Consider the following 18,008-nt stretch of genomic DNA (forward strand, 5'->3'; position numbering starts at 1 on the left):
CCGTATCCCTGGTGAATTCATCATAGAAATATATGACGTCATATTGATTCAATGTACGCCAGGAGGAAACACGTTTTGTCAAATTTAAACGGCCGTGTGTCAACAAATTCAGTGGGATGTGTTTGGAAACTGCAATCTTAAGATTAGTCTAAGTGAACATTATATGTATGAAAAGGCCTGTGATTCCATTTAAAACTATGGACATTTTTTTCTTACCGAGCATGCGTAATTTTACGATCTGGGCGCACGTACTACATAGAATCCAATAGACATTGGTTTAATAAGACTAACTTCTACCTTTATGATTTGGATATCAGACAGATTACTGTACAAACAATTCAATAATATACCTTTGAAATTTCTCCGTAAACTTTTGCTGAAAATGGAGAATGTCTCCCTGTTGATCAGATTTCACACTTTAATTGAATCGCCAATGAGGGGTTCTTTTGAAACGAACGTAATTCACTGAAATAAACCTATAAGCTTTGAATGTCCACTCAGTTTAGTTAATTACCCCGATACCAGGGGAATGGGCAGCACTCGTTGCTTAATAAAGGGACTTTGGCAGAGCGTCACCCATTATCGGGGATTAAAGTAAATATTAATCCGCGATTCGGCGGTTCCCTGAATTACGCACAACCTATATAATTCAGCACCATCCTAAACAATATCATTCTAAATAGTACTTGTGAACATCATTATTAATTTAAATTTGGTGTTCATCTCGATGAAAGGTGTCTAGAAAATCAATGCCCTTTTTGTACCGGACTTACCGTACTATGAATATCAAGGTCAATATCAATTTGCATTTTGATATACGTATAGTAAACCTAAGGTATGTTACATTAGCCTTTTCGGAGCTCCTTTCATACCGAAGGTTAACGAGTGTTACCGGAGATTACCGACATCGATATAGACAACGGAAGAACGTGTTCAAAATGCTGTCAAAGTTTAGTAGACAGTGTACTGGCATAAGTCAGTTGTTAATATAGAAACATGTATTCTCAGTCTATAGAACCGTTCTTGTAAAGTTAGCACAAAATATACGATAGTGGTCGAAATGGACGTGCCAAATGCCATCCGCATTTCAAAATATTGCTAACAATACGTGATGAAAATATATGACTTAATGTCTTCATCGGGCAAACTGTTTAAAGCTTACATTATGTATGTTTCCGTTAAAACACGAGTATTTTTAAGGAACAAGCAGGCAGTCGGACGAGCCAAAGCCCTTTATCATTTCGAAACGGAATGTATAATTAACTACACCATTAATACAATATTATTCTGAAGTCCTTCTTAATCTATATATATGTGTACAGTGCGTGTGCGCTGCTCGTTAACATACATAACTTCATACCGAATTCGATTGGTCATTTAGAATAGGTGACCAAGTATCGAGGTCTTTTTCCAAAACGATTTTCTCTAGGCCAAGAGGGGAGAGGACGTAAAGGAAACGAAGCTTTGGTTTCAGCAGACCAGGGCCCCGTTCCACAAATTAAGCGATCGTAGAGCTGAGGTGATCGTAACTCCCATGCTTAAACATAGACTTACGACAGTCGTAGCGCTACGATCGTTTTGAGGAACGGGGCCCTGAGGAAGCATTTTATTCGGAATTTGACTGACATTGACGGACTCTCCTTCGGAAGAGTGTTATTTTATTATCCCTGTTCTCATTGGTGAAGGATTTTATAACAAATGTTTGCTGTGGATATATGCAATGTTGTTCAGATGTGACGTTATTTAATACTGTTTCTCATATGACTAGTTTAGGTAAATAAAGTACAAATAAACGTCTCCTGAGGTAATTGTTGATGTTGATGGTATAGTAGAAATGTTGATTTCATCTAGCAATAAAGTTGTTGGATACGATTATGGTTTTTATCATTTATATACTATTGAAGACTATCCATTGAAAAGACACTACAAGGCTAGGATGTATATCGATATAATGGGGTGGTCATTGAAGAAAAGAATGAAGGTGAATCCCTAGGAACTGAGGACAATACAATGATGTGACACGTGGTATTTGGTTGTTGGTGGAGAAATTTGTGAGTGAGTGAGTATGTTTTCACGCCGAATTTAGCAATATTCCAACAACATCACTGCGGGGAACACCAGTAATGGGCTTCACACATCGTACCCATGTGGGGAATCGAACCCGGGTCTTCGGCGTGACGAGCAACCACTTTAACCACTAGGCTACCCCACCGCCCCTACCACTTCTTGAAATATTATTTATATACTCATGCCAATAATGGTTGTCACCCCCTTTAAATTTTTAATTGAGGGGTGGGTGGGGAGGGGGTGACAACCATTATTGGCATGGGTATATTTGTGAACTCTGGATCCTTCACACCGAAGATTCGGGTTAGAACTGGCACTCAACAACCCATGACTGTCGTAAAGGGATCGGGTGGGCAGGCTCTCTGGCTTCGGCGATGCATGTCATCGTATCCTAAATGCGCAGATCGATGCTTTTGATGTCAATCACTGGATTGTCAAGACTATTATTACACACCCTCATATATCTGGAATATTGGTGAGTGCGGCGTTAAACACCAAGCAAACTATACCTCACACCACGGCGCCCATTTTGTAGAAGTTGGGAAATACAACATTATTACCCATACGGGCTAGGATACACAGGTGATTATTTTTGTGATAATCGCACATGTGCTTTTCAGTGATTCTCAGCGTTGATTCTCAACGTTTTCTCTTGTTTGTAAACAAACGCGCATATTCATAATAGGAAGAGACTGGCCTTACGCAAGCTTTTCGGCGCGCTTTTCACAATGATTTACATTGTTACAAACATATTCTTCCACAACGACAGTAACGTTTATGACAGTACATATTTAGATATCAAACTGGTTGCATCGTTTGCTCTCCGTCAGCTTCGATGACAGCACGTGGAGCCGTACAACCTATGTAAACAAAGGATCGGTACGCAAATCGAAATAGTGTTACACGTTTTAGGATATTTTCTCAGTGAAACTAAAGCATTCTATCAAAAATGTTTAATTAGATGTGTAGACTCGTCAAAAATAAAAGAGTTAAGAAATCTGTACATTATATTGAATGGACGGTGCAAGATGTGACGAATCGTCACATCTTTTTGGCCTGTGGCAGAGGTACTATGCTGGCTTGCCGCATGGAACTCTGGGTAGGAGAGTGACCCCCGATCAAGGTCCGAAAACGTCTCATCCAGACCCTCTCTGACAATGGTGTACCAGCACATCAAATCAGGTTCAATCAATAAACAGTTACTCTTCAATTAATGAAAGACAACATCAGTCCATCAAAAAATTGTTGTCAAAACCTTGTAACTCCACCGCTCTGTCCACTCAGCCTCAGGCTGCTACCATGACGTCACAGTCTTTGCCGCATGCCGTAATTCTTCATACACTATTCTTAGGTCCAATTTATGGTGGTGTATTCCACTTCAACATCTCCGAATGACTCCTCTGTCAGTCGACCATCTGCTCCAAAGAGGCGCATTCTTCCTATTGACTCGGATTCCGACTAGAGTTATCCTTCTTGAAACTGCTATACTCCACTGGGACCAATGACGTGACTGTAACACACCTTCCACAGAACAAAATGTTGTTATATCTTCAAACTTGTTGAGTTTCTTGACAGAAATCTTTTTCTAGATGTATTCGTGGATGGTTGTCTTTTAGATTTCCCAACTATTCACCGTTGACTTTCCAAAAAATTGACAGGTTTTTGCCACAGTGTGTTTCAACACTACACCGTCACCCGTCACTAGACACACGTCAGTCGTGAATGAACGATGTTCCGTCGCACTGACTTGATCAAATATATGTTTAGCTGTTATTAAGTTCAATGATATATTTAAAAGATCATTTTTATCATATTAACAAATGTTAATTAATTATTCCAGACATTATATTTTTGTTGTATTTTAAAGCGATTTTACGAGGTACAATTGTCCATAGCGTAGTTATGTTATTACCGCTGGAGAAGTTAGGTTTAATACGTGCATGAATGCGAAACAGCTGTTTGAGGTCACAAGTCCTGTCTCCGGGTGGTTTGTATTTCATGGTTCTTCTTTTTAAATTACATTATGGGTAATAAATAGAATAACCAACTCGGTACGAGTGATTACGGGAAATATGCCCTCGTTAAAATAATGTTCAGTGCCTCGCCAAGGCTCGGCACTGGGAACATATTTCAACTCGGGCATATTTCCCGTAATCACTCGTACCTCGTTGGTTATTCTCTAAGTATCTCACTATACTGACACAGTGTATATACATCGATCATATACATAGCACAGAAGCCGCTTTACCCAAGTGATGTCTCACGCGTGGTAGTGTTCTGAGTGTATGATGCTTTAAAGTGTTAAAGTTCCATCACAGCAGGTCAGCTTAATAGTGAGTGAGTGAGTATATTTTTACGCCGCTTTTAGCAATATTCCAGCAATATCACCAGGGGAACACCAGAAATGAGCTTCACACATTGTGCCCTTATGGGGAATCGAACCCGGGTCTTCGACGTGACGAGTCAACGCTTTAATCATTAGGCTACCACGCCGCCCGAGCTTAATAAGGGAGGAAATCCGAAGTGATACTACTCTAAAACCCCATTCACGACGAAGTTTTGCATATATGCAGATTTGGTCATGTAAGCAAATTGACACACATGAGAAAAAGCACAGGTGCGTGTCACGCTTAGAAACAGCGTTAGAATGACATATAGGTATATAGACCCTGCCCTAGTACTATATAATATAGTACTAGGGTAGTGTCTATATTCCTATATTCGTGACACGCCCCTGTGAGTAACAGTATATATGCTACGCGTTCATACGAGGTTAGCGTCACATATAAGCAAAAAAGAAAAAATCATTGAACAACATTTATTTCTGACATAACAATGGACAGGGTAAGACTGCAGATGCACGGCAGAAAAAGACAGCTGCCATTTGACCTCAGTGTTGGTTTGATCCTTGGATGTACCACTGACAGGAGCATGAGAAGAAACCCTAGATCAACACAGTGGTATGATAGCATCGTTTTACATCGATATAACGAAACAGATTGGTTTGAAAACTTCAGAATGAGAAAAGAAACGTTCCATCTGATATGTAATATACTGAAAGATGATCTGTCTCTCTCGCCAAATACAGTTGAGGAACCACTTGACGTCCACAAAAAAGTTGCGATTGCAATCTATTGGATGACATCATTGGCTGAATACATGACAATTGGAAATTTCTTTGGTGTAGGAAAATCAACGGTATGTGTTTTGTATTCGTCAAGTGTGTGAAGCAATCATGAAATATCTTTTTGCCGAGTATGTCAAATCCCTGAAGGAGAATCACTGCCCCTGAACATTCACATGGAGACTACTTGAATAGAAAAGGATTTTATTCCTTCATTCTGCAGGGTGTATGTGACCACAAATACATGGTCACAGACATTAACATTGGTTGGCCACAGTGTGCGAAATAGCCACTGGCCCGCTAGCCCGTGGCTACTAAATATCCAGTCGGGCCAGTAAATCTCCACAGTCACTGGCCCGACTGGCTACTGAATTTTCATGGGGTAATTTTGTAAATATATCACTCTCTCCGACTCGTTAAGTTATAATACACTTTTAAACCATGTAAGATTATGGCCTGATAAAAATGTTCATCATATTAGCAGCTAAATGATGAAACCCGTGTCATGCCGATAATATCTCATTCTCATCTATTTTTGTAATGTTTTGCTTAGTTCCTACATTCAAATTCCGGGCTAGTGAATCATTACCTGTGGACAGGTAACTTTGAGCCATAACTAGCCCGACAGGCTAGCAAAATTTGGAAACTATTTCGCACACTGGTTGGCCAGGTCGCGATCCCGACGGTTTTCACATTCAGAGACAGACAATCCTCAACCCAAAAGCTTTTACTTATACCATGTAGCAAATTTGCACCTAGTGCTGGCTAGGTGTAAATTTACATATGAGTGTAAAATTTGCATATAAGCAAATGCGTTCATACGACCAAAATTACTCACATAAGTATAATATCTACATATGTGTAAAGTATAGTCATGTGAGCAAATGTGGTCGTATGAATGGGGTCATGTAGTGATATAACTACGGCGAAACAGCTTACGAACAGACAATAACAGATTTCCGGAACACCTAAGAAACTGAACTCAGGGCAGCGAATTGTTGACCCTTGTTGAATGAGTGGGTAGGAGTGTTAGCGTTTAAGCTATTCAGATTAGCATTTCAGCTGTAACACATCGTATCAGATGGATGTTGGCGGGATATGGCAGTCGGACTAATTAAGATAAACCTTCTAGACATGGCACTGACAGTTCAAGGATAATAATCAGGGGGTACTGTTTGCAGCTGAGAGGACCTGCACCTGATCTACTGGGCCACGCTTAGACTAACGCTTAGCTTATGAATATATATAATTTGGATGGTAACAAATAAACCCATTTAAATTGAAAAGCAGAAATTCCTGAACCTGAGGAAATCTAGAGTTGCTTCATTTAGGGCTTTAGCATTGCAAGGAGGGCTCGACAGTAAGGAAAACAATGCGGTTCAGGGACTGTGAGAGAGACTATGCCACGCTCTCCTTCCTTGATTTGTGTCAACTGCCGATAGTGGTTGTCACTACGGGTAGACAAGTTTAATATTTATTTATTGATTGATTGAAGACATTTTAGTTTTGGTTTTCAAATTATGTAGTACTATATGTAGATATTTCTCACGTATTCATGGTTATTTTGGCTACCTTACGAATTGCACATATCTGTTTATTGTTTATTGGTATGGTTAGTTAGGCTTTATTTTGGTACCTACTCTTGTTTTTTGTTATTTTAGAAAAACTAAATTCCCTGGGGCATGTAGAACACCTTGGTTGCTGTCACCGACATCCGTGCGCTGGGTGTAAAACCTTGACATTTTCAGGCGTAAAACCGTAGCACTTTCAGGCTTAGAACCATGACCCTTTAAAGCCATCGTCGGGCATTGCGAGCCCCTTCAGGGTCCTACTGTTAATGGGTGGTCAGGCTGAAACGTTTAGTTTTCGACGTGACGAGCGAACGCTTTAACCACAAGGCTTCCCCGCCGACCCTGACACCGACGAGGCAGTAAAGGCGCACTAACGACACCAGACGATTAAGACACTGTGTCAACCAAAGATCGACTTAATTTGACTAGCTTTACAGACTGGTTCTAGTCCTCTGTTCTTGGCCCTCTGTTCTCATCCTTTAATTGTTCTATGAGGTTGAGTTCTGGACAAAAGGCCAGCCATAGCCATTTTGGATGTCTTGTTGACATGAGGTCATGAGTGTTGGCCTGCTGTAAGTAACGTCTTCACAAACGATGTTTTTGTGTTTCGTTGACCATTTTAAGTCTCATTGGCAACTTCGTCTTGTGCCATTCCTGTCAGCAGCATACATATGGAGCGAAGTCTTTGATTTTTCCAAGAAACATGCAAACATCCTAATTGAGCGCGTACTGATTATAATTCACGACCTTAAAGTCGAGTTATCTTTATGAATGTTCATTGAAAGATGCATAATTTAATATCAGAATTGCTTTTAATAAAGCATAGTTTCTTTTTCCGCTGGCATATGATCTGTTTTTCACCTTGAAGGTATAACTAATATTGTAATACAGAATAAAAACAGTATCAATCAAATGCGAACATAGCAAATGTATTTAAAATTTTAATTAAATCATGAAAACATAGAAAATGATAAATCGTAGTTTAATAATAACTGCGTTTATCATAGGATCATGTCTGAAGTGTAACAAAAGTGGATTTATATGAAAACATAACGATATACAATCTTGCGCCATCTTACAAAACTTACTAACATAAAGTTGATATAAGTATTTGATTTCGGACAAAAGGTCCATTTGAATCTTAAGGAAAACAACAACGAAAAATCGCTCAGTGTAAGCATGACATCCGATAACAGTGACAGATCGAGACATCGGTACATCGTGAAACTGGAAGAACCCACTTCTGTATGCCTGTATTTTAACCTCAAATATACCGCTCAAAATATATTAGAAATTTCACCCATATAAATCGCAACATGTATTTTATTTTTTCCCACAGTGACATACGTCTGTAGAAAAGGAGTTGATTATGTCGTGACCTTTTTTCTAACTATTCTGTGACAATAGATATGTGACTACCCTTTCAATGGTTCCTCTGCTTCTTGGTACCCTATATAATGGCGACCAGAAGCAATCAGCAATCAGCAACACATGGAGCTTCACTGGTGCATAACTTCCTTAACTGGTGTATAATATAAGGGTAATAGCCATTTTGGATGTCTTGTTGACATGAGGTCATGAGTGTTGACCTGCTGTAAGTAACGTCTTCACAAACGATGTTTTTGTGTTTCGTTGACCATTTTAAGTCTCATTGGCAATTTCGTTTGGCGCCATTCCTGTCAGCTGCATACATATGGAGCGAAGTCTTTGATTTTTCCAAGAAACACGCAAACATCCTAAATGAGAGCGTACTGATTATAATTCACGACCTTAAAGTCGAGTTATCTTTATGAATGTTCATTGAAATATGCATAATTTCAACCCCGTCAGAAGTTGGTTTTGAGTAAACTTAAAATTCCTTCATTGTTTCCTTTTTCTTTTCAACACAAATTCCATGTATTTTAGCAATAATAACGGTAATGCTATTTTTTAGGGCATTATCATTTGCAGAAGCCCTCGGTCTTTTGGAAGACCTCGGGCTTCTGCAAATGATAATGCCCTGAAAAATAGCATTACTCTTATATCAAATAACTTCATAACTGACCAAGCATCCTAAACGTTTCTCATTCTGGATACCTTAACAAATGGTGTGTAGTATACAAATATGATATCTTCGTCAAAAGGAAGTCCTACTACCATCTGACTGATGTATATTTATGTAAATATGATTGTGCATTGCCAAGCAGCAATCGTTTGTACACAGTCATAACAATATACGTTGAATGATCAATTTAACAGACACCCAAAGACAGATACTACCTATGCATTACAATGTCCATATAATCAGAGCAGGGTTGTCTCCCTTACTTCATTGCCCTCAGGTTTCCTGTTTCCGCCGTTTATTAAAGATTTATTTTCAGTTTTTTCCCTGCCGCGTATGTGTTTAACAATCAACATGACTTCTTCCAAGGGCGCGACTACAACTACAACCGCAGCCATAAGGAAACACCAAATCTGCAAAGTCATTAAGTAAGCGCGGAACTGTGATGACGTCAGCACATGAAGCGCCGCCATGACACTTGGCAGGATGACAATAAACAATGTCAAACTCACAGCTCCTCCAACATAGGCCGTCAATTTGGCCTTCCTGAAAACAGAGTCTAGTTGTTTGACTGTAGGCCTTGCTCCCTCGAGAGATGGGAAGTCCTCCTTAAACAGTTCTCCCCATGGATTTAGAGGATTGTCTATGTCACGTAATTTCTCCCACTCTGTCATCTCGTCCGTCTCGTCCGAGATCTTGTGCGTGAAGAGAGATAGTACAATGGTGACGAGAAGTGACACAAGAAAGCTGGCGCTGGATCCGGCCACGACGGAGTAGTTCTGAGACGTGTTGACGAGGAAGTTGCTGAGGCCGCCGTCGAAGGTGGATGCGACAGAAAAGAGCGATATGAGACCTCCAGCCAAACCGGAAAGGACACCTGCAGTGAAGAAAAACACGAGCTCTTATAAAAATAGCTACAATGGCGAACCTCAGGACAATGGTGAACCTACAATCAGCACTCAATTTAGCATTTCGTAAATATGTTTAGAAAATTTAAAGATACTCTACTACCTCGTGATTTAATAAATACATCTGTCTGGGTAGAGAATGAGCGTGGTATGGTTCTTTTATGTTTGTTTATTGTTTGTTTATATTTAAGTTGGACACAAATTTCTGCGAGTAAAGGAGTGGGCTTTTGTCGCGTGGCTGTGGTGACCACTGATAGTCACACACCCTCGGGCGGACCATGGTCACCACATCTGGATGTACATGCGTATCTGCATTTACTTTCAAAAATTCGTTTCTCAACAGTGCTTAAGATTTACAAAATAGATTATAGTTTCACATGCACCACTTTCCACCACGAGAAACCGACACGCCCTGAGATGCCTGTGATTTTGTGCAAAGCGGCGTCCAATCAAACCCCTCACACTACTCTTCGATTCTTAGGCCATATAAAAATAATTTCTTGTTTCTCATAACCGCCGACCCTAACATATGGCCCGACCCTAACCATTTTTTTAATATTTTTTTTTGCACCGGTAAATTTGCGTGTTTAAAGCCGGCAGACTTCCGAAATCCGTCTCAGCTTCCGGCATTCCAAATTTTCGACTAACATTGCATAGAAAATCAGGAAAAAAAATATTAAAAAATAAAAATATAATCCGCCCATTTTTTTATAGAAAGTTAAGAGAAACAGGAAATGTATTTTATGTGGCCTTACATGCAACGAATAACATGGCGTGAGCCATATTCGGAATACGAAGCAAAACGTATATTTGTTTAAGAAGTCGTTTTTTAACATTTAAAAATTCGACCTTCACTTACATCAGTTTAGGCTTTCATCTCACATATGATGATACGCAGTGACATAACTGCAATGCTTTAGTATTTGGCGTTGAACCAAATTAACGTAGTCTCCTACTACCACTACAACAAAGAATACCATTGCTACTACAGCAACGACTACAATATTGCTACTACAACAACTACGACGGGAGCTAATACATCCACAACTACGACGACCACCCCTACCCACCAGCAGTTGCTCCTATGGCCGACGTCTTCAGCCACACGATGCTGAGCACGGCCCCCGGGAAGCAGGGCGTGGTGATGATGAACCCCACCATCATGATCCAGTTGAGGTCGATCCCGGCCACGTTCACAAGCAGTCCAAGGGGGATAATTCCCAGGGTCACCCACAGGATGCACCAGCTTTTGAACTGTACCAGAGACTCTTGGTACCTCCGGAACTGACCATGCTGACCACACTGGAACAACTTTTGACCTCCAAGGTTTTTCTTCTCGATATTGTTCTTCTGGTCACGTGCACAGTCACGACAGTCCGAGGCTGGAGTGCACTCGCAGTATGAAGCCAGCTCGTCTTTGTCAGTGGTGGCATTTTTGAGTGCAGGCTTCGTTTTGCCACATAAGAGGCAGTTTCTTTTCGTATGTCCTTTTCTGAAAAACAAACAAACAAATGATGTGGGAGTCAAAACATTTGTTTAACTTCACAGCAAATATCACTAATACGCCAGTAGTTAGGGTCATTAGTTACGTGTTATGTAGAGTTGCGCCCCTTTGTCGTGCCAGGAACCGACTATTCTGGATATGAGTTCCAGATACGTTCATAGGCCTACGACATAGTCATGGACTCCTCTTTATTTATTTTTATATGTATATAAAAGTGAATGAGTGAGTGTGTGAGTGAGCGGGAATTAATACAACTTTGAACACTTTTTTTTTCAATTATTATGTAGGGTGTCGATGGAATGTCCGAACCATCCCAAAACACACTCACTCACTCATTCACTCGCTCACTCGTTCTCGTTCTACGCTGTGTACAATCAGGAGGAACACTTCAAGACAAACCAAAACCAGTCTCAGGGTGGCAAAAAATCGTGTTTACAGTCCTTACGTTTCCAAGACTGTATATTATGAGAACAATACGACTGTTTGACTAAACAAAGCACGTAAGGTTGAGATGGCGCCTTGTATTGTAAGGTTGGAATGCTTGGCCAAGCCTCATCTCGCCCCTAAACAGCCTCGCTGTCTCGCCAGCTGATGCCCATCCTATTAGGGCCCACTGTAACAACACTTAGCAGCTGGTCAGATTCACAGAGACTGGACACTCGCCAGCCAAATAATGACCAAAGGTCTCTAACTAGTCATGGGACAGTAACCCAGAGCACGGATACTTAATGACACAAGTCATATATTACCTTCATTACCGGAGTCTGCTCGCATCCGTATGAATTTGGTTAGTAGGTAGAGGTGAACACTGAATTAATTTACTGGCGAGTTCGCTGACCCACTTAAGGGACACAACCGCAGCGTGCCTAACATTATTGTGTTGGTTAAAAACAATCATCGGCGTACAAAATGATTTATCATTCGTAAAAAACAATTGATTTGGAAAATGTCAATAGCCGCGGATCAATGTTTTCTATTTGTGGATACAACTAAAACGTGTTTGAGTCGTTAGAACTTTCTGTGCGTCCAGGTTATGCACTACGACCAGTATTTAATGTGCAAAAGCATATTCTTAGATATCATTTAGATCCGGTTTTAAACGTGGTCACCATTGCAGTCAAACTGAAAACATGGGGTTTTTTTGTTGTTTTTTTTGGGGGGGGGGGGGTTGCATTACTGAGCCGATTCCGCATATGTAATTTTCAAATATTCATGACGGTAATTCTGACCATCATCATCTTATGTCAAGAATGGCCCAGAGGCAATAAGGTGAAGCATGCCTTTTGCGTTTTAGACTTGTTGTCTATAGCGGTGCATTAGACGCCAGGAACTTATGATCAAGAGTTCGATCCCGCTTCACCCATGCCAGACATATATTGTACTTTTCACAATACGAGAAACAGTACCTTTTGGACCAGTGCAATATAGCTGTACTAACAGTATTAGCAAAAGTTACTTATGATAACAATGATGAAAGGGGTAATCCTTTTTGTTGTTATCTTCACAAGCAAGTGATTGTTGTTGCTGCTGCTGCTGCTGTTGTTGTTGTTGTTGTTGTTGTTGTTGTTGTTGTTATTATTATTATTATTGGTTATGTTGTTGTTATTTGTTTTGTTGAGCATAAGCATCATCTTTATGTATCTTGAAAAACACGTTGAAGAAATATATAAATTTCTAGATTCCTATTTCAAGACTTGTGTGCCCGTGAAGATCAGGGTTGGAACTGGTTTTCAATAACCAAAGTTTCTAGTAAAATGCAAGTCATGGGATTGGGTGGTCATGCTTTCTGATTTGGTTGACACATGTCATCGTATCCCAACTGCGAAGATCGATGCTCACGATGTCCTTCACTGGATTGTCTGATCCAGACTCAATTATTTTCAGACCGCATTATGAGCAACAAGATTTCATATCCATCCTGCCCAAAGCTATGTCCGAAAATGGTCACCACCATTTGCTCCACCTCCCCAGCCTCCCAGCCTGACGTGCTTAAAATACATAAATTTAAACCCAGCAGTTATTGATTTTCAGATACTAAATTCACAAATTCCCATTTAAACGTACAAAATATTCCATCAAAGCCTCGAGCAACATAGCCTCACTACGTAGCAGGTGGAATGTGTCACTACCGAAGAACTCAACACTTATTCTCCCAATTTGATTTCATAACGGATCTCTTCCAGAATTGGGCATGCCAGCGGGTGATTGTCTGCATAACGCCACTATCATCATTATTCCAGCCATACAGCAGAAGTATATATGTATTACGATGGCATGTCTCAACCTTTTCAGCGAGCCTGACTCCCCGATCCCGTTAAATCGCATCATACAGCATGGGTTGCTGAAGACCAATTCTAAGCCGGAACTTCATGATTCGACCATCCACGTCGTGGGTCCTATGGCACACGACTATGCAACCTTCAGTACTTATGAGCAGCATAAGATACTTCACCTCTGTGATGTCCTCAATACATAGCTGATTTCCAAGTCAAGCTTGTCAGGTCTAAAATTCTAAAACTAAATGAAAATCACATCACTATCAACATCACATCCCACACACAACCCCTTCCACATGCACCTCACAACTCAACATTTATACCCCCACATTTCCCCACATTTATACCCACATACATCCCAACATTTATACCCACATACATCCCAACATTTATACCCACACACATCCCAACATTTATACTCACATACATCCCAACATTTATACCCACATACATCCCAACATTTATACCCACATACATCCCAACATTTATACCCACACACATCCCAACATTTATACCCACACACATCCCAACATTTATACCCACACACATCCCAACATTTATACCCACATACATCCCAACATTTATACCCACATACATCCCAACATTTATACCAACATACATCCCAACATTTATACCCACATACATCCCAACATTTATACCCACATACATCCCAACATTTATACCCACATACATCCCAACATTTATACCCACATACATCCCAACATTTATACCCACATACATCCCAACATTTATACCCACACACAACTCAACATTTATACCCACACACATCCCAACATTTATACCCACATACATCCCAACATTTATACTCATATACATCCCAACATTTATACCCACATACATCCCAACATTTATACCCACATACATCCCAACATTTATACCCATACACATCGAACATTTATACCCACTGACATCCCAACATTTATACCAACCCACATTCCAATATTTATATCCACATACATCCCAACATTTAAACCCACATACATCACAACATTTATACCCAACATACATCCCAACATTTATACCCACACACACAACTACCCACAACATTTATACATTTATACCCACATACATCCCAACATTTATACCCACATACATCCCAAAGTACATCCCAACATTTATACCCACATACAACTCAACATTTATACTCACAGACATCCCAGCATTTATACCCACATACATCCCAACATTTATACCCACATACATCCCAACATTTATACCCACATACATCCCAACATTTATACCCACATACATCCCAACATTTACACCCACATACAACTCAACATTTATACCCACACACATCCATACATTTATACCCACATACATCCCAACATTTATACCAACACACATCCCAACATTTATACCCATCCACAACTCAACATTTATACCCACATACAACCCAACATTTATACCCACATACATCCCAACATTTACACCAACATACAACTCAACATTTATACCCACACACATCCATACATTTATACCCACATACATCCCAACATTTATACCAACACACATCCCAACATTTATACCCATCCACAACTCAACATTTATACCCACATACATCCCAACATTTATACCCACATACATCCCAATATTTATACCCACATACAACTCAACATTTATACCCACATACATCCCAACATTTATACCCACATACATCCCAACATTTATACCCACATACATCCCAACATTTATACCCACATACATCCCAACATTTATATCCCAACATTTATACCCACATACATCCCAACATTTATACCCACATACATCCCAACATTTATACCCACATACATCCCAACATTTATACCCACATCCCAACATACCCACATACATCCCAACATTTATACCCACATACATCCCAACATTTATACCCACATACACACACATCCCAACATTTTATACCCACATATACATCACATACATCCCAACATTTATACCCACATACATCCCAACATTTATACTCACACATACATCCCAACATTTATACCCATACATCCCAACATACAACAACCAACATTTATATACCATCCCACATACATCCCAACATTTATACCCACATACATCCCAACATTTATACCACACATACATACTCCCAACATTTATACCCACATACATCCCAACATTTATACCCACATACATCCCAACATTTATACCAACATTTATACCCACATACATCCCAACATTTATATCCCACATACATCCCAACATTTATACCACACACATCCCAACATTTATACCCATCCATAACTCAACATTTATACCCACATACATCCCAACATTTATACCCACATACATCCCAACATTTATACCCACATACATCCCAACATTTATACCCACATACATCCCAACATTTATACCTCACATACATCCCAACATTTATACCCACATACATCCCAACATTTATACCCACATACATCCCAACAACATTTATACCCACACACATCCCAACATTTATACCCCACACACATCCCAACATTTATACCCACACACATCCCAACATTTATACCCACACCACACATACATCCCAACATTTATATCCATACATACATCATTTATACCCACCAACATTTATACCCACATACATCCCAACATTTATACCCACATACATCCCAACATTTATACCCACATACATCCCAACATTTATATACATCCACATACATCCCAACATTTTACCCACACATCCCAACATTTATACCTACACACATTTATACATCCCAACATTTATACCACATCCAATATTTACCTACAACATTTATACCCACATACATCCCAACATTTATACCCACACACATCCTAACATTTATACATCCCAACATTTATACCCACATACATCCCAACATTTATACCCACATACATCCCAACATTTATTACATACATCCCAACATTTATACCACACATACATCCCAACATTTATACACACATACATTTATCCCAACATTTATACCCACATACATCCCAACATTTATACCCACATACATCCCAACATTTATACCCACATACATCCCAACATTTATACCTACATACAACCCAACATTTATATACATCCCAACATACATCCCAACATTTATACCCACATACATCCCAACATTTATACCCACATACATCCCAACATTTATACCCACATACATCCCAACATTTATACCCACACACATCCCAACATTTATACCCACACACATCCCAACATTTATACACACATACATCCCAACATTTATACACACATACATCCCAACATTTATACCCACATACAACTCAACATTTATACCCACATACATCCCAACATTTATACCTACATACATCCCAATATTTATATACATACACACATCCCAACATTTATACCCACATACATCCCAACATTTATACCCACATACATCCCAACATTTATACCCACATACATCCCAACATTTATACCCACATACATCCCAACATTTATACCCACACACATCCCAACATTTATACCCACACACATCCCAACATTTATACCCACACACATCCCAACATTTATACCCACATACATCCCAACATTTATACCCACACACATCCAAACACTTACACTCACATACAACTCAACATTTATACCCACATATATCCCAGCATTTATACCCACATACATCCCAACATTTATACTCACATACATCCCAACATTTATACCCACATACATCCCAACATTTATACTCACACACATCCCAACATTTATACCCATCCACAACTCAACATTTATACCAACATACATGCCAACATTTATACCCAAATACATCCCAACATTTATACCCACATACAACCCAACATTTATACCCACATACAACTCAACATTTATACTCACACACATCCCAACATTTCTACTCACATACATCCCAACATTTATACCCACACACATCCCAACATTTATACCCATACACATCCCAACATTTATACCCACATATATCCCAACATTTATACCCACACACATCCCAACATTTATACCCATACACATCCCAACATTTATACCCACACATATCCCAACATTTATACCCACACACATCCCAACATTTATTCCCACACACAACTCAACATTTATACCCAAACACAGTCCAACATATATATACCCTACCAAACCCATTGATCCATCCACACCCAACTCCATCTCCATCAACAACCCTTCATTTCAACCCAGCCACATGCACACATCCAACCTCACCATATTCTACACGTCCACTTTCACCCACATCCACTCCCACTATCCATCCACATATGGGTGTGCCTACACTGTTCGTATTATACAGAGTTAAACGATATCAGGCGGAATTGTCACTAATATAATATTTTATGAACGCTTCCGTCAGGTGTGAGTCCCAAGAGGATAGATCTCTCTCGGTTGTAACACCTTAAATAGATTATGAACGATATCCCAGACTTACTCGCAGTCAGATATGCTGGGCCGGTGGATGTCTTAAGCTATGCTTAATTACAGTTATTTAATGACATAAACATACGTTACACCAAGGGTATCGAGTGATATC

The 18,008-nt window shown here is 39.7% G+C and overlaps 1 protein-coding gene across 4 annotated transcripts in view; it reads right to left on the reverse strand.

Annotated features, from left to right (window-relative positions):
- Positions 1-7,685: 7,685 nt before the first annotated feature.
- Positions 7,686-18,008, reverse strand: part of LOC124283788 — a 46,859-nt gene continuing 36,536 nt past the window's right edge. For all 4 annotated transcript variants that reach the window (XM_046719814.1, XM_046719811.1, XM_046719812.1 and 1 more), the window contains exons 7-8: positions 10,782-11,203; positions 7,686-9,680 (exon numbers count right to left, since the gene is read on the reverse strand). In XM_046719814.1, the coding sequence (XP_046575770.1) occupies positions 9,046-9,680; positions 10,782-11,203 (1,057 nt within the window). In that variant the 3' untranslated portion in view covers positions 7,686-9,045. The remainder of the gene's footprint in view (positions 9,681-10,781; positions 11,204-18,008) is intronic.

Source organism: Haliotis rubra, unplaced genomic scaffold, assembly GCF_003918875.1.
Source record: "Haliotis rubra isolate DU_JTF1 unplaced genomic scaffold, ASM391887v1 Scf321, whole genome shotgun sequence".
NCBI lineage: Eukaryota > Metazoa > Mollusca > Gastropoda > Lepetellida > Haliotidae > Haliotis > Haliotis rubra.